Below are 18855 nucleotides of genomic sequence, written 5' to 3'. Positions count from 1 at the left end.
GTTTTTCAGCCGCGATAAGGAAAAATACGAAGAATCGTACGACTCAAATAATCTTCGTGACGTTACTCGAGTCAGCAGGCGATTACACGTCAATCGACGCTACGAGATCTTTCGTTATCCGTAGGTTCTCGTGGAGCAAGGGCTAGGCAAGTACTGCGACCCGGACTTTGTCAGATACACGTCGCGAGAGATGCAGGAAGCGCTGGACATGACGCGCGAAGAGATGGACCGGGCGGCGCATCAGCTTCTTCTGCAAGAGCGTCGTGGACAACCGCTGTCGTATCAGCTACAACAGGGCGCAGACCAGCAATGGACGCCGGCCTATCAGCCGATCCAGCAGAGCCAACAGGCGACAGGCATCGGGTACCAGCCGCTGCAGGAGCAACAACCGTCCGGCCCGCGACAGTATCGATCGTACTATCAAGGTAGAGGGCCAACGGGCACCACTTCCGACCAGTCGACGCAACAGCAACAACCGCCGCCGTCTTAGCGACGCGACGACCATCCCGTAGATCGTGTTCCCAACTCGTTCATCTAGTCGAACGAGAACCACTCTCGTCCCAGGTATCGTCTATCGTTTCACCGAAAATACGAGGCAGTTCGATGCCTCTGTAGGTGGTGGAATTGGAAGTGGATGGAGAAGCGGAACGAGGAGCGAAACGAGGAGCGAAACGAAACGGTGAAGCATCGTTTCGTCGATCGATACGTTCGTCGCAGACGCGATGAACCTCCTCGATTCGTTTGGCAGCTTTTGCCGCGGAAACGAGGGTTCCATGTTTCTGCCGTTGTAGGATTTGCGGCGTGAAGCGGGTCAAGAGACGTGGCGGGTGACTGTGGTAAAAAAGTGTGGCAAGAAGGCTTCCGACGCGGTCGAAAGAGGATCGGCCGACGCAAGCAATAAAGCAACGAGAGCAACGACCGATCGCGCGTCGATAGGAAAAGCATCGGGGCTGGAACGCTGACTGCGAAAAGCGGCGAAAACGCTCGAAGGGTGGAGGCAACGAACGCTTCCATCGGGATAGCCAGGCTTCCGACACGATCGCGAATCGAACAATTGGGAACGTTAGCGAAGACGATGTTGCCGAATGAATAGCGCGCGATCCTCTCGATTCGAGCGAACGTGTCGCGTTTCGAGCTTCGTTGGTAAAACGAGACGGCGCGGAAACAGATGAGAAAAGAACTGGCGCGAAGCGAGACGCGAACGATTAAAATCCTTATTGCTCTCGTTCTTATCGTAAAACACTTATTCCTTCGATTACCGTTGTTTAGGATATAATTGAACTCATTATTGCTCTTCGTACGATGGATTACTAGATGAGATAACAAGTGCCTAAGTATCTGTAACTTCTTTCGGACCAGAGAAGACTTTTATCAACTTAGACAAAGTACTATTACCGCGAATTACGAAAACATGTTGCGAGTGTGTATGCTACGGTATTGTAACGATATATGTATATACGCATACATATATATCGTTATATATATTTTACACACGCACACACACATTCACGCACACGCCACATCACATGCATACACACGCACAAGCATACACGTTAAAACATTACACACGTACACACACACATAAAGTCATTGTTATTATTATTATTATTATTATTATTATTATTATTATTATTATTATTATTATTATTATTATTATTATTATTATTATTATTATTATTATTATTATTATTATTATTATTATTATTATTATTATTATTATTATTATTATTATTATTATTATTATTATTATTATTATTATTATTATATTATTATTATTATTATTATTATTATTATTATTATTATTATTATTATTATTATTATTATTATTATTATTATTATTATTATTATTATTATTGATTATTATTATTATTATTATTATTATTATTATTATTATTATTATTATTATTATTATTATTATTATTATTATTATTATTATTATTATTATTATTATTATTATTATTATTATTATTATTATTATTATTATTATTATTATTATTATTATTATTATTATTATTATTATTATTATTATTATTATTATTATTATTATTATTATTATTATTATTATTATTATTATTATTATTATTATTATTATTATTATTATTATTATTATTATTATTATTATTATTATTATTATTATTATTATTATTATTATTATTATTATTATTATTATTATTATTATTATTATTATTATTATTATTATTATTATTATTATTATTATTATTATTATTATTATTATTATTATTATTATTATTATTATTATTATTATTATTATTATTATTATTATTATTATTATTATTATTATTATTATTATTATTATTATTATTATTATTATTATTATTATTATTATTATTATTATTATTATTATTATTATTATTATTATTATTATTATTATTATTATTATTATTATTATTATTATTATTATTATTATTATTATTATTATTATTATTATTATTATTATTATTATTATTATTATTATTATTATTATTATTATTATTATTATTATTATTATTATTATTATTATTATTATTATTATTATTATTATTATTATTATTATTATTATTATTACTACCATTATTATTCGTACGTACTTGTACATATACGTTGCGGGTATAATAATTGATGCGCGAGGATGAATGGCCGATAAACGCGACTGCCGCGATATTCGTTTGTACGTCGGAGGGTGAACCGGTGTACGCGCACGATCCGTAAAGAACAACTTTAAATTGCTTTAAATACGGCGCGATCACCAGGCAACAGCCGAACGATCGCCGGACGATCGAACGATGCTTCTATATTTACACTTACGCACCGATGCCGATATTTCTACCTACGGTAGCACGCGACTCGAACGCAGCAGCTAGACTCGAGTTTCGTTTTCGCAGCTCGCTGTCACGTCTCGCGTCCGCGTAATCTTCTCATCCCCCTGCTCCCGATCGTTCAGATCTCCAAATGTCCATAACTCACGCGTATCGTCTACAATTATTGCATACAATTCCAGCCTGTGCTCTTCTCCTCTAAAATTCCCAATTTTTACGAATTACGTCCCAACGAAATTTCCAGCCGCGCGCGTATATCGTCGTAGACGCACGCGCGTATCTACACACTGACGCGTGTGCGCGTGCTAGGGAGGGCCTGCCCGAACGGACAAACCGAAACGCGTGTAATCGAATCGCCAAGTTACGAACCTCGTGGCAAAACATTTCTTCCACAGAACCGGTTCATTTTCATTCGGCGATAAATCAACACGCGAGTCGTTTTTTTTACGATACCAATCCCATAACGTTAGGAGTAACGCGTGCGACCATTGGAACGCATTATTTAAAAAATTTAAATTATTAATAAGGATCGTTTCTGTCGCACGAGCCTCTCGATTATTTAACGTTTTTTGTTTCCACTAATTATACAGCTGCCTCCGCAGATCTGTCGCAGTATGCATAGTTGGCTATAGTTTACGTATTAATTAGGTATATGGCATGGTCGAGTAACGAATCGGTGAAGAGTGGCAGTCGTTCCCTTACACGCACGAAGTCGTGCAACGACGTGTCGCGTGATCGTCGATCTTTCGTTCGATAGTTGGCCAAGCGATTATCGGCAAATTTCGTGTGCTCGAGTTCCTCGTGAAAACGCGACATCCGAAGCCAGGGGCAGGCGCTTGGACGACGAGCGTGAAAAGTATCGGATTCGATCGGAGGAAAGATTGGGTACCGAGTAAAGAGATTGGGTCTGCATCCCACGTGTAATTATTATATCCGTGTTTTGATCCGAGTAACTCTCGACGTACAGTCGTATTTTATTTCATTCGAGCATCGATGTGTATGAAAATACGTTTGATCACATTTGTGCGATTAATTCGCGAAACGAGCATACGGTTTTCTAGACTGCTGGTTACAATAACGAGCATTTTCGGTTCGCAAAGTATAATCGAGTAATCGTATTTTGATACAAGAAACTCTAAACCGCTGACATCGATGTACTTGAATATTCGGTTATTTTGTGCTTCGTTAATAATCGCGCGAAATAAAATATTTCGATACGTGTGCGCCCATGTATTAAAAGCTACACGGATTAAAGCACGTGTATGTTAGTTACACGTTGAAAACCGCGACCTCTAGAACCGAGTAAACGAAACAAAAAAGGAAAGGAAAGAAAGTGGAAGACATCCAATAGACACGTGGTTCTGCGGATATTCCACCGACTAATTACGCCATTTTGCGCATTGAAAATCCTATACGCGCCGAGCAATTTCCGATCAATATTTCGGATCGACTGTGCGTGTAGCTTGTTTACGAAAACGCCATAACGTAGCGAAAGTGTTCCGCGCCGACCGTCGCCCGGGTACGTCCGATTCGGGAGTCGACGCGAGAACTTGATTCGAAAACGATCGTGATACAACTTGGAATACTTCATCGTGAACGCTTGGTACGTAGATCGTGCGAAGCGATGTCACGGATTTTTGATCGAAGACAAAAGTACGATCTGAATCCACCGTTCTTCGTTTGAATGCATCCTCGAGAAGGTTAAAGTAGAAAAGCGTGGCGGATGTGGTTGTCGAGAACGTATCGGAATCATCGAGGAAGCCCGAAACGATCAACGTCGTTCAATCTCTCGTGTACCTTGAAATGACTTCGACAATAATCTTCATCGATGATATTTCTCAGAACCACGTTCTCTGGAACTCCTCTCGACACCATTTCGATTCTAAGCGTCCTACCTTCGACTCGTCGCAAACGCGTTACCCACTTTATCGCGCTTTACGTTTCTCCGTGTTGCGTTTCTTTTCCGCTCGTCCGATTCGAAAAACGGAGACCATCTCGTTTCTTCTTATATCTTTCGTTCGTTTACGTTCGTTTATTAGATGTCGATATTTACGGCCGATCTTTTTACGTATATGTATAGTAAATGGTATTGTATATTCATGTACGCATTCGAGTAAGACATAAGAATACTTTCGAAGAGCCGCGGCCGACGCGAGCCCTTCGTCGACAAGGGAACCAAAGAAAACTAAAACGATATTTAAAATGAAACAAGCAAACAAACAAACAAACCGAAGGACACGTCTTTGGACATTTTCTTAGGAGTACGATAATATAGGTACGTGGTGTGTGTGAGGAGCCGAGACAAGTCGGTGTAATAACGCGCGCGGCTTCGTCGAATCGGTAATTTTGAGCAACGGAATAAAAGAGAGCAACTTCCGTGTGTATCCGATCGAGAAAAATCGAACAGACGGTAAAAACGGATATCGAAGATCTCGAATATTCGTACGAAGCGACATCTGCCACGATGAGTCGCGCACGATATTACTAATCGTCCTAAGGATGCTACTCGCGTTATATATAGTCGACCTTTCGTATTCGTTTTTTCCAGCGTCTTTTTAACAATTATGTATTTGTCTATAGCGATCTTTTTATACTGTTGTAAAGTGGCGTTTACACCGATCCGTAGAATATACGCGTAGAAGAAAAAAAATTCTTACCTTTAAATCGTAATGTCGGATTAATAGCGGCGCGCGATAACCCGTTGTCGCTTAAGTGTTTGATAGACGCGTTTAGGAAGACCAACGTTTTCTATGTTACGAGACTGACGATCATTGAAGCGTATGACGTATGTATATACTATACACTATATACTGAACGAGAGGCAAGCGACGCGAAACTCGCGGGAAACCAGTCCTTTTAATGCCTTCCTCTTCGGTCTCGCTAGCCTTTGCGGCCCAGTGAACCCAACTTACTCGTTCATCGTGCCACTACTAAACACTTTACATGCACCATACACAACCGGTATTGACCATCTTTTATGATCGAAACGGTCAGCGATCGGATAAAACGTTCGACGCGCAAGATTCGCGTTTCTAACGACGCAAGTACGATCACTCGTTATCCTACACCTAAGTAAATACTTACGATCGCTTCGTTGTCGAAAAATCCAATTCGTGTAACGAACCGTGTAACAAACCGTGTATTGAACGGTTGTAATTAGAATCGTATTTTACTGTCCTAGCTCGTTAATATACACCGAAGAATGGAATAACTGAAATTCAGAAGAAACCCAAGATAAAATAAACAATCGATCGAGCTTTCCAAAAAATTGAATCTTGCACTTCGACGCGTTCTTACCCGTGCTACCGATCTCGTGGCACAGCTTTGGCACTCACACACGCTACTTGCACCGTTTATTTTTACTAAACGTTCTTATATCGGCACGGTAACGAACGATGCTCGCGTAAACTTATCATCGGTTTTAGGAAACACACTCGACGCACGTTGACAAAGACGCTTCTCGATCATCGATTTTCGATAATGAAGGATGACGTGATTTCTCCCTCGTTTTGTTTGTCTACATCCGTTATGTAATAACATTTTCTAAATGTCAACTTGCGAATTTCTCTGTTTTAATTTTCAAAATTTAACGCTTCAAAACTCAGATTTATAATTTTATTCAAATTTATATCGGTTAAGTGGAATCTTTCAATGCTAGTTATATCGAAAACGTGACTAGATGTTTCGATTGCGCCAAACGTCATTCGATTCTCAGATCGATTCCCTATTACTACTTAGTTTCACTTTCTTTTCTTATTTAACGACTATTATTATTAGAAATAACGGTCTTGAGAGGCAAACATTCGGAATTCTGTAAATCAGGTGGCGATCTACGAACTATCAGTAACCGATTATACGAATAATACAGTTACATTACGATACACAAATAATACGTACAATACAATTAAATGTGTTTTAACTACTAATGCAATGATAGAGTTCACAATACTAAAAATAAAGTAAAATTTAATGAAATACATCATGCAAATTTATGTGGCTACTTCTATCTAGCTAAATTTAACCATCTTCGATTCGATCATTTCTCTTTGTTGCTTAGTTCATAAGTGTATCTTCTGTAACGGTATTATTTGTATGTTTCGATGTTAGAACCGATAGGGTCGTAACTTTTACATTTTCCGAAGCTCTGTTCGCAAACGTTCAAGTCGAGGAAACATGCTCCTATGCCAGATCTGGCGACCTATGTATCTCGTTGAAAAAAAAGAAACGGGTAGGAACTAATACTTGCGCATTTGTGACTCTCGTTAGTCCAGTAGGAATTTTACAGAGTTAAGACCCACAACCTTAAGATGCACAACCAACAGACACGCACACGATAATACTGCCGTTTTTTTTCCATTTTGGCTCCTCTTCCGCTTCCTACTCGTGTCAAGAAATGTTCCTTTTTTACACCTATTTCCGTAAACAGTCCTCGATGATTTGTAGCGCACGATGAACAAAGACATCGTTTAAAAAAAAAAAATGATTTTCCATTTCGCTGTCGGAACAAAACCATACAAATTACACGCAATGGCGGAGCATAGTTTGGGAATATATGTTGATTTTTATCGCACGCTACAAAACTGTCCGTGTCTTCGAAAAAAGAAAAAAAAAAAGAAAAAAAGAAAAAAGGGAAAGGGGAGAAAAAAATGGTGCAACTCGAAACGGGAATCCAAGTTTCCTTTTGCACCAGTGACACTTATAGGAAAAGAAATGCGACACTTGCGTTTGCGAGAAGCTAGACAACGCAACTTATTTGTCATATGAATGAGTAAAAATGAAGAAACAAGCGTCTCCGTGATCGTAAAGAATCATCGGTCACTCTGCGTTTACATTTCTTTCGAAGAAAGTGTCGAAAGGCACGTAACCAAGCAAGTTAAAAATCCGAAACTCACTTAGCCATTAGGCTTACGCTTTACGGTATTCATATTTTTTTTCTCTATTCTTCAAACACGCGAAGATTTATCTACGATGAACCTCTACGCTCGATACTTTGCTTCGTTTACTCGAAACAAATCGACCCTTTCGTCCAATGTGATTTCCAAGATAATTAACTGAGATTTTAAACCGGTTTTGGGTAAAGCGAAATGTTGAGCGCAGATGCATTCGAATGCTAAATACGTGCATGTGGTTCCGACATTGTGTAAACGAGACTGGCGAGAACGACGAAGGAACTGCATGGACAGTATTCGCTGCATAGAAAGGAACTAACACAAACAATTGTTGTTGTTAATGTTGTCAAAAAATGTGTCAAATTAAAAATATAAGAATTTCAAACATCCCATGTTCTAGTTCTGTGTTCGAATGGAGATCGAGGAAACACGCGTTTTCGAAATATCGATCGTCTTTATTTATAAAGTATGTATGCTTCGACCTAAACGACGATTGCTTTCTAGTATCATATTTTACATTACTTACAAGACATTTCGATCGCACGATTGCAGAAGAATTGTTATATATAAAAAAAAAAAAGGTTAATTTTCGGGAGCGTCAATTCGAACCTTGGGACCACGATTTTCCATGCAGTTAACAATTGCGATTAATGTAGTCACTAGGTGCAGTAATTGCTTTCTTGCGTATAAGTAGCAGAAAATTCCTAGAACCGTTGCAAACTGTGCATGTACAAATTAAACCAAGGCACAAGTATATACAACAGCCGACGTTCGGTAAAAGCTAACATTCATTCTTCTTCCAAACTCAATTATGAATTTGTTTGTAATTTAATAAGTTAAAAACAATTTTCATGTTAAGGACAGACTAATATTATTTCATCACTTGTGCCGCCTTTTTCGCTTTGACGAGTTCGACCAGCTCCTGCAAACAATCGAAATATAGAAATTTAGAAATATAGAAAAACAATAAATTTGCAAATATATCTTTTTCGAAACGTACCTTATACCTCCTCATGCATTCTTTTTTCGTCCTAGTTGGAATACATGCTGCTATCTGATCCCATCTATCAGGCACGCTTGTAGGGTAAGTCTTCAACGCTTGCTCCAGCAGTTTTTGTTCCGCTGGAGTCCAAGGCTGTGCCTCTTTTTTAGAATCTTTTTGTTCGGAACTAACACCGTTAGAAACAGGATGATCCAGACGTTCAGTAACAGCTGGCATTCGGTCCTCAACCGATTCCTTGGTTTTCTTCTCGGCAATAAAATTATCGTACGCTTTCTTATTTGCTTGCTCCTTTAAACTAGATTTACTGAAATCAGTCGATTGCAAATCTTTAGCCTTTGCAAGAACTTCCTTTGCATCGCGTGTAACACCAGTGGAGGAAGTACTATGTTGATTGATAAAATTTGCTACTACTTCCCAACGTTGATTCGTTCCTGCTGGGAACAAATTTACGGCTTTTATAAGAAGCTGTAAATCATTTTCACTCCATGGTGCAGTGTAAGATTTTACTTGCTTTTCCGGTGTATTTCGCATATCACTAGAGATAACACCGGCTCTACGTTCTGCTTCTATTTTCTTCTCAGTTTCTTCCATGATACTGATAAACGCGATTCTACCGTCACTCTGTAATTTTTTCATCGCCTCCTCCAATTGAACCAGTTTAAAAAGTTCACAAATTTTTTCAACGCTTTCCATGTGTCTAATAATTTCCTCTAAATTTTGAGCAAAGTAATTATTGGCTTTACAAAAATCTCTCAATGCCTTTCTTTCCTTACGAAGCGCCTTCTTCTGTGCTTCTCTTTCTTGTTTAAGCGCATCTAATTTTGCTTTTTCTTCAATCTCCCGTTTTTCTCTTTCTAATCTTTCCTTTTCTGCTGCGTCTCTCGCTATTCTCTCTTCTTCTTGCTGTCTCTCTTTTGCAGCTTTCTGTTTTGCTTTTTTTGCTGCTGTCTTTTTATCCTTATCTTCTTGCTGGAACTTCTTTATTCTGGGATCTATATTGTAAGCCATATCGACCAACGTACGTATACGTGCCATTTCCTCCTTCTTTCGTTTCGCTCGTGTCGCTTTGTTTTTTTTCTCGATCCACTTACGCATATCTCGACTAGGAAAATAATTACACAGATTATAAATATGTTAGAAGGTAAAGAAATACAGAAAAAATTTAATCGTGGTATACTTACTCTTGACCGCTTTCTTTGTCTTCCTCGTCTAAATAAGAATATTCGCGCCACGAATCAAAGTCATACCAAAACGAATAAAATTTTTCTACTTTATCCCTAGGTGTATCTGATCCACCCAGGCGCGGTACCGGCTTCTTCGTAGACCATCTAGCATTCTCTTTGAATGCTTTACCCATTAGCACGTAAAAGTTATTTTTACAATCTTTTTCATCTGGCAAGTCGTCGCTAAAATACGGGTCCACACTGTCGTAACTCCGCCGCTTCATAGGATTTCCCAAGATTTCCCAGGCCCTTGTTATGCAGGTGAAATAATCGTCATCTGGCCGGATTTCCTCGCCCATTGCCTTCCGCTTATCGGGATGATGTTTGAGAATTTTCTGCTTATCTGTAATTCACACATCAAATACTCCTCAACCGGGTTAATCATTGTATTAGGCACGACAGTGAACGATATAACACCTACATTCCTTTACAGAGTATACTTTGAACTTTCTTTACGTACAAGCCCTTTTTATAATATCTTCAGTTGCTTTGTGTCTAAGCTTTTTCAAGCCTAACACTGCATAATGGTCTTGATCTTTCCATTCCTTTGGGTCCAATGACCTAAGATACTCCAAGTCATCTTCGAATTGGTACTGTGAAAGATCTTCTTCGTCGGATGATTCGTCGGATATCCTGGCAGGCATAAGGCTGCGATGAAACTGAGCTGCCCATGCTTGTGCGGTGGAATATAGGACTAAGGGACCTGCTGTACATGTTTCCATGGATGAATCTATAAATCATATTTTGCAGTTGTTAAACTTCTTACTTCTTCACTCTACTCAAACTTAAAAGTTGGAAGACTTTTCATTTAACCTATATGTGAAAATAAATTATATTTTTCGACCACATGGTACATATATAAGGGCAGCGAAATATTCATAATTTAATTATTCCAAACAGCATCATTGTTACAACTAAAATATCTCTAATCATTCATAAATTATAGAACTGACTGATGTATATACAGTGTGAACATTAAAAAGAGTATCTTTAAAATTCTGCAATGCCTCTATGTGCCCCTTGAAACGACCCTATTTCGAGAAATCTAACCTCACATGGTCGATGTCAAAAGGCAAATATTAACAAAACTGCTGAAACTTACCGGATACTGTGTTTAAATTAGTTGAATTGTCATCATTTATATCGTTCCTCATCATTAGTCGTTGATAGGATATTAACTTTTACAAACAAATTGCTAGAGGAACTCCAATGAAAACATAAGCGAACAGACTATCGTACTACGGACATCTCAATACGAAACGACCACGTTATTTGGCGCTCCACGGGTACGTTAGAATAAATAACGACTATACAACCTGTAAACATCGACCACGTACAAATATTCATTCGACTATGTAACTATACTATCTGTATGTTTATTATAGTACATACTATTATTGTACTATTAGTACATAATGCAATTATTGTACTTTTGAGAAATGTTACGTAATTCAAGGTTATCTGATTGTACAGACATATGTATATATACGTGTAGATTAGAAATAACTTAACACGAGTAATTAGATTGTGAAATAGTTTAATGTTTATTTTAAATATATTTGTGAAAATATGATACATATTGTACGAAGAAATACTCTTGTAAATATTCAAAAATACAAATATTTTAATCATACTTATTGGGATCGTACTTTGGACGGAAATAACATTTTTGGATCAATCATTTTTGTTGGGAAGACTAGGGGTATTTGTTATTTTTCGTTCTCATTTTACAACGGTTGGCACAAACACCGCTCTTTTTCGCCGCGCTCTAAAATGTACTATACATATGTGTAAATATATATAATATATATAAACTTTAATAAAACATTTTTTGTTGAAACGATAAAAAAAACATTAAAAATTCAACAAATGTTTATACATTTTAAGAAGCGATGTCATTGCGAAGTACGTGCAAATTAAAAATTATAAATGTTAGTTGAAAATAAATTAAAGCCCGCGAACTACAAAGTAGCTGCAGTTAAATGTATGAAATGGTCGAAATAGGTTAAACGAGCAGTATGCAATTATCACCAATTATTTCGAACACATAATTAATCTCAACATCAACATTTGAAAATACCAGAACGGAAGATTGTTTAATTATCTACTGATGACCAGGTGATGACAAACGTCTCTGTGATTGATATGGGTTTTGCAGTAAGCGTGGCGAGCATTCAATTACTCGTAGTAGTAGCGCATCTATATAATCTTCCAAGTCGTTTAGACGTTTCTTCTTATCTGTTACTTCCGCTTGCAGCTGTAGCGTCAATTCGATGAGATCCTGTATTGAAAAAATTTAATCGTCGCATATTATGCAGATCTCTTTTTTATAATTTAAAAACCGACGATTTACTATAACAATAGTAATGGTAATACCACAGCGTATTTACCTCTCTCGATTTCCCTTCGAATTGTGCGAGAATTTCATGCGGTAAGTGGCTTTTCACCGATGCTGTAGTTTTAATCGCGTCTTCACCTCCGATGATAATTCTCTCCCCGGACAAATTATTATCGTCATTAAAGTCTTTAAATTTATTCTCTTTTTCTTTCTTCTTGTCTTTTCTCGATTGCTTTTCATCTTTAGGACTCCAACAACCGTACTTATCTTCTTTCTTTTCTTTGAGTTTCTCTTCTTTTACGTTCTTCTCTTTAGTCGATGCAAACTTATCTTCAAGTTTGTTCTTTGTTAGCAATACCTCACGCGGTGCAGGGCTCGGAATTTCTGGAAGTTCTTGACGTTTCAAAGTCGAAGAAGGTGAATTTATGGGCGACGATTCGCGATATTCATCCTTTGGTTCGTCTATCACAATTTTTGGACTTGCTTTGCTATCCCATCTAAATATATCAATGGCGTATTAATACAATCGTTTCCATTCAGATTGAGATTTCACACGGTAAGAACAATTCTATTCACCTTTTAACATTATTATTAACTTGTTTGCCATAAAGCTTCAAACCCCATTCATCTTCTTTGATATTGTCCACTTTGGATAAGGAGGTAGTGGAAGCGCTCATAGAGAATCGTGGTGGTTTGTTGGGTGCTGCGTTCGTTGGCGCTGGTGGTACATGATGTGCCTCGAAATTGTTACTGGAGGAGTTACTCGAAGCGATCGAAGCTACACTGTTACTGTTGGCGACAACCGGAGCATTTAAAGACGATGCCGAGCTCTTGTGGGACAAATCGTCAAACTGAAATATGCAGTTGTAACTGTGAATTATTATACAGGAAATTTAAATAACAACAAATCGATAGATTCATAGTTACCGTAAATTCGTCCTCGTCCTCGCTAATAACACCAGGGTCAGCTTCTCCAGGTTCTTGTCTCGTGGTGCGGAACTTGCGCTCGTCTTTTTCGTTCAGGTCATCTCCTTTGTCCAAATTATGCTTGCTCTTTCCTTTCACGCGATTCCCGATCGATTTGGCTAATTTTTTTAAACCTTTACGCTTCTCGAAGCTGCCTATACTGAGTAAACTTCCACCGATCGAATGGGCAGCCGTGGATAACTGTCCAAGGGAACTTTTGTGACGTTCCTTGTGGCTCAGGTCGGTCAAACTACCAGCTTTCACGATGAAACCTATCTTCACTTCAAGTTCTCCTCTCTCTTTCGTATTTTCCTTGCCTGGTTTACTCCCAAGAGTGTACCTACATATAATTAGAAACTTTTCAGACAAAATCTTGCTTTTTAATTCTCGTGTAACTTCATCAACGTTCTCAGCGTTTCATTTACTCCGTATCATAAATAGATAAAAAATGTTCATGCAATGATGGAAAATGATTATGTAATATCACACAACGTACCATCTATTCTTTGGTCTCTCGTAAACATCGAAACTGGAGAGAGGTATGCTGATAGTGCCGAGGAATTCGTCGACACCCAAGAAGTTGCGATGAAGGGCCGTAAGGATAATCTCTGCGGTGTTCCCTTGTTCCGGTATGAGTAGCTCGCATTCTTCGTGCCATTCCACATCCTTCGACGCTTTTTCCTTCACAGACGTTTGGTATTTTTCCTTGCCAAGCGCGATCGTCACGAAACAATCGTTGGTCTCTGCGTTGTTAGATCGAAGCATTTAACGTGGGTGGTGACGGTTAACCGCAAGGTTAGGATTAACAAGCCGCGCGACGAATATTAAAAATGTCGCACAGGCCACGTTTATTGTCTACTTATTGACCGTATAAATTACATTCGCGATATTCTCTTCTCCTGTCCAGACAGCCCTAATCGTTCTTTTATTTATATTTAATTTGTCGCAATACGTCGAACGTGACATTACTCGTGAAATGACCTAATATTAAGTGTCTTTGAAATTGTAGTCGTTTTAGCCGTCTTTTTACGTCATATATGTCAGATTGCGCAGGGAAACGTAACAATTCGTTGATGTCAGTATCTTTTTTTTATTAAAGCGTGTCTAGTTTCAAAACAATGCAAGACAAAATTTTACCGGTGTTTCGTCATTGTGCTAAATTCGAATCGAATTTCGCGAACCATGCAAAACCGTTTAAACTGCACAACATATGTATAAAGCAACGTACAAAGGCTCGATAATCTTAACCTCTTAACTCAGGAAATCTCAGATTACCGGGACTTCCTCCTTACTTGCCTCCGACGATAGAAACTGTAATCGTGCAACCAAATATATTCGCTTGCTTTATATATTTACAACCTTCTAAAAACCTGCAATCTCTCCTCAAAAATTGAAAACGCTATTAAAAATATTCATATACCCTTCATTTATACGAATATTGTACCCTAGTTACACGCTGTATATCTATACGAGTATACTCTACACTAGTTATGTGCATTTTGTCTGTATACAGATATTGTACCCTAGTTACACGCTGTATATCTATGCGAGTATACTCTACTCTAGTTATGCGCATTTCGTCTGTATGCAGATATTGTACAGCTAAAATAAGAAAATTCAAATGCTTAAGGAAAAAAAAAAGAAAATAATTCAAAGTTCACGACGTAACTCTTGTATCATAACATTTCGCTAATAATATTGTTGTTGTACCATTGTTGTCGTAACGATCAATCAGGATACTCACTGTGTTTTCCTTTGGTTAATAAGTTCTTCGCTCTTTGAACTGCAAACAAAGAAAACATTTTGTTAAATTCTAGGAAAAAGGGAAAAGTAAAGAATTATTTGTTCCTTGATGACAGAAAGTTCTATTATATTTCAGCTGTTCGAATAAAACATACATAAATGCTAAAATTTCACAGTCTTTTGTCCGCGAAAGTATTTGTGCACTCAAAAATACGATAAAGAGAAAGAGGCGTAGCTGCGGACAAATCAGCCGCATATTTTATTATGCGCGATAAAACGAAATGGCATCTGGCCAGAGTACAGAGCCATCGTTAGAATATCTGAGATAATATGCATTTTGTTAAAACGCATTATGACTGACGAGCACAACATAGCTTCCTATCACGGTAAAAGCGTGAACGTATCGCTTCCCTATTGTTCCATTATTCTATTGCATTCTTACCGCGAAATCTTGCTTGTATAGCATTGCTATTCTGCTATTTTTGACTATCCCGCGCTACGTACTTCTTTTTATGGAGGATATGTACAACGTCAGAAATAAATTCTACGCTCAATACGTATATCGTAACGCTGGCACGTAAACTTACGTTTGATATATCTTCTTCTTTTGGTTGTGTGCACCGTGTGGAAATTTCGAATTTTTATGCAATTCTATATTTTAATGTACGTACGTAAGCAAAGACAGCTAAGTGAGACAGCAAGTAAAAGGGAGCTATATAAAAATTTGTTTCTACGTAAACATAGGTATAAATTATAGATGAAGATAAAAATACATGAAATGTCTGAAGTAAAGTTCATATTTTAATGTTTAGCGCCGCTAGCGTTAGGAATAAAAATAACTTTCTATACAGATTCTATTGCTTTAGTTTTTTTTTTTTTTTTTTTTTTTTTTTTTAAATATCATACCAACTTATTAAATTACGATCTATTAGTGATTTATTTCTACATTGAAATTCCGTACAGAATTTTTATATATAGATTCCGTTTTCGTAGTTATTACGCACTGTACTAAACTGCTAATCGATGCGAACGCTTCACTTTACATATTTTATGTACTTTTGCATATCACGCGGGTTGTGTGCATTTTTACAGTTTTAAATTTCCCGCAAATGCATAAACATTCACAGTCTGATTGTATATTTTAAACAATGGTATACTCTGGCAATGGTTTACAAAAATAAATACTAACGTTTAGAGAGAATTTTAGCTTCGAGCCTGCTATAATAATATTTGCTTTGTACCGTAGTCACGAGACAACGATGCATAAAATGCACTCGATGACTAGAATTCTTTCTACAATCGCATAAAATGTATCGTTTTCCTCGATTTCTCGCCGAACAAAGCCAATTGGATGGGAAAATCAACTCTCTCGCTGCATGCTTCCACGACTCGATTAGACGAAGCGAGGCGTTCGTTACAGCTGCAGCCGAATACCGTTTACTCGGAAAGGAACATTCTTAACGGTTCGAGATCACAGCTAATTAAGCTGGTATACTTCTTTTTTCTACGAGTGAAAAATTCCGCAATGATTTATCACGCGACATAGGGCAAATCCTTAAATTGTCCGTTGGAAATATCTTTCTATCTTTGTAAATAAAGGAGATAAAGTTCTTCATTAACCGTTTTTTAGAAGCTGCGATTATCTGCTGTGATAAAGTAGAAAGTATAACTTAAAATGTCGCTTACGTTAGATAAAGGAAAATGAGGAGTCAGGATAGAAAACTAAAGGGCACTTAAGGATATAACTACGATCCTGGAAAGAGGACTCGAATATACGAATAAGAAGGGGGAACATCATCAGCTGCTCCTACATATGCTTTCACACTCTACCTATTTTGCATCGAAACGAAAGTATTAAATGCTTGTCAACTCGCATACAAATGCTCTATACGTTAAAATTGCCAAGAGAAACAATCTCATTAAACGTTCAAACGAAATCACGTCGAAAATATAGTCTAATATCAGTAATGATACTTTATCGAATTAGTTGTATCGACGTGTATTTATCGTGCTAATTTGCCGAATTTTAACAAACAAAATAAGCCGACCAGTTTTCAGAAGTTGACTCATCGTATATTTAAGCCATGGATAGCCGCGCGCGGTTTAAATATGTACATCGTCCTTAATTTGGCACGATTCGGAGACGTCGCAAAATCGTGGCAGACGATTTTCATACGAGACGTCCGTCTAAAGTCTAGAGTGAAAATATTTACATCCACCAAGGAACTAGAATGCGCAAGTTCGTGCATATATGTGATAAACCATGCAAGTGCACATGTAAGATTACTATCTTTTCGATTGGAGCAGCGTTCGTGTTTTTAAAGTATTCGAGTTTTCACCGTCTCTTCCCAATCTGTCTATCGCGTTACGCGACGCTGCACTCGAATGCGATGAAAATTTTCTTCGACATTCGCTTTTGCCAACGTTTGCGATGGCACACGTTGGCTAAGAAAAATTACACCGTCGCAACATGATCCGCATTAACCATTTAAAAATACCGTGACAATTGAGGTCGCTTGAGTAAGACATGCGTCGTTGACTATAAAGATATACATTGGTAGACGACAGCACGAGAAACACTTAGTAGAGTCCCTGTAAATAAATTTCTGGAACGTATTAACGAGATTGCAAGGTTTCGATTGCCTACATTCGACGAAGGATACCTACGTAACCTAGCCTACGTGTAAGCGGTAATTGGTTTACGGTACATCTGTTTCGATACGAACCACCTGCCGCACAAATAACCTTCTTATCCGCTACGTCAAGGAATTTGCTTCCAGGTTCGTATGTACTTACCTGTCACTTGAACGTGCGTCGGACTCCACATTTTGTTCGATTCGGTTACAGCGTACGGTTACGATAATTCATCTGTTGTTCCTCCTATCGAGAAACCGATCTACGTATCTATCACTATTCTAATGCCGGCTACTGGCATTACGCGTTTTCATTTGCACAACCGTAGGCGTTACAGAAACAAACCACGTCAACAACAAACTAACCGCGTCCCAACGTATCAACGACAACTATACTTGACTACTGTTCGAACAACCGCTACGTCTGCCTCGCGCATCGCGCACCATTACGGTAACCATCGCGCATCCAGTTTCGCGCATCCACTACGCTCGTGCTTCAAGTTCGTACGATGCATTTCAATAGCCCTGCACCATAATAAATATAGCTGATTCTTTATTGCTAGTTGAACTTGAAAACAAATAGAAAATTAATTTGTTTGAGGAATTATTTATATCAAATATTATCTACAAAGCAAAGTTAAGAATATAGTATTGTCTAAAATTGATATAGATTTTATAAATACTTCCCTGCTATGAGCTATTAATTTTAACAATAAATAAATTTTCTCAGTGAGTAAGCTATTCCATTCTTCTTGTCTATGTTGGATAGCGAAATTATTCTGTCTAAGGTTTCATTAAAAAAAAAAAAAAAAAAATACACACATATACACATAAAATACGCATATTTAACAAAAGCATGCAGTTGGTAGAGGACAGAAAAACAATATATGTCCATGCATCGTACAATCATCGCGATTAGTCATCGGCAAAATACGAAGATACAGAAGTAGAAATTAGACATCTGAATATGCAAACATATGTACAGTACTGTAACAATGCTGTAACGATGAATAAGTAAACGGTATACGTGCTTCTAATTAATTAGTCATGATGTTTATACTATCTTGACAAAACTGATATTTTTATACTTAAATAATTAGATGGTTCGCGTATCGACGAAGATAAAATAGTTTTACATTCAAGTTATACAGGTAAGTCCTTTACAGAAGATAAAGCGGCTATTTTGGGAAAAGACATTTTACTTGGGTAATTAATGCGTCAAGTATTCGGAAAATTCTTTATTG

General features: G+C 37.4%; 3 protein-coding genes across 18 annotated transcripts in view; 1 reads left to right on the top strand and 2 right to left on the bottom strand.

The window, feature by feature from the left end:
• Window positions 1-1719, top strand: part of LOC126868560 (muscle calcium channel subunit alpha-1) — a 55854-nt gene extending 54135 nt beyond the window's left edge. For 12 of the 15 annotated variants that reach the window (XM_050624136.1, XM_050624146.1, XM_050624143.1 and 9 more), the window contains one exon: window positions 125-1719. In XM_050624136.1, the coding sequence (XP_050480093.1) occupies window positions 125-490 (366 nt within the window). In that variant the 3' untranslated portion in view covers window positions 491-1719. The remainder of the gene's footprint in view (window positions 1-124) is intronic. The other 3 variants (XR_007690639.1, XR_007690638.1, XR_007690640.1) reach the window with 2 other exon arrangements.
• Window positions 1720-7375: 5656 nt separating this feature from the next.
• LOC126868662 (dnaJ homolog subfamily C member 2) lies at window positions 7376-11354 on the bottom strand. 2 transcript variants are annotated; one of them, XM_050624391.1, is made up of 5 exons: window positions 11034-11354; window positions 10392-10661; window positions 9890-10274; window positions 8706-9810; window positions 7376-8627 (listed from the first exon to the last, which is right to left on the bottom strand). In XM_050624391.1, exons 1-5 carry the CDS (start codon window positions 11086-11088, stop codon window positions 8577-8579), a joined length of 1866 nt encoding a protein of 621 aa, XP_050480348.1. In that variant the 5' UTR covers window positions 11089-11354; the 3' UTR covers window positions 7376-8576. The 2 variants fall into 2 exon arrangements, with proteins under 2 accessions (XP_050480348.1, XP_050480349.1); XM_050624392.1 differs by lacking the exon at window positions 11034-11354 and having other exon boundaries at window positions 10353-10534.
• A 97-nt stretch (window positions 11355-11451) lies between these two features.
• LOC126868663 (rab11 family-interacting protein 2) lies at window positions 11452-18073 on the bottom strand. The gene is made up of 7 exons (XM_050624394.1): window positions 17775-18073; window positions 14980-15018; window positions 13732-13978; window positions 13197-13575; window positions 12846-13120; window positions 12322-12766; window positions 11452-12212 (listed from the first exon to the last, which is right to left on the bottom strand). The coding sequence occupies exons 1-7, from the start codon at window positions 17803-17805 to the stop codon at window positions 12036-12038; spliced, it is 1593 nt and encodes a 530-aa protein (XP_050480351.1). The 5' UTR covers window positions 17806-18073; the 3' UTR covers window positions 11452-12035.
• Between the last annotated feature and the right edge of the window lie 782 nt (window positions 18074-18855).

Source organism: Bombus huntii, chromosome 8, assembly GCF_024542735.1.
Source record: "Bombus huntii isolate Logan2020A chromosome 8, iyBomHunt1.1, whole genome shotgun sequence".
Taxonomy (NCBI): domain Eukaryota; kingdom Metazoa; phylum Arthropoda; class Insecta; order Hymenoptera; family Apidae; genus Bombus; species Bombus huntii.
Note: the sequence above shows the minus strand (reverse complement) of the source record. Positions and strands in the feature narration are given on the sequence as shown.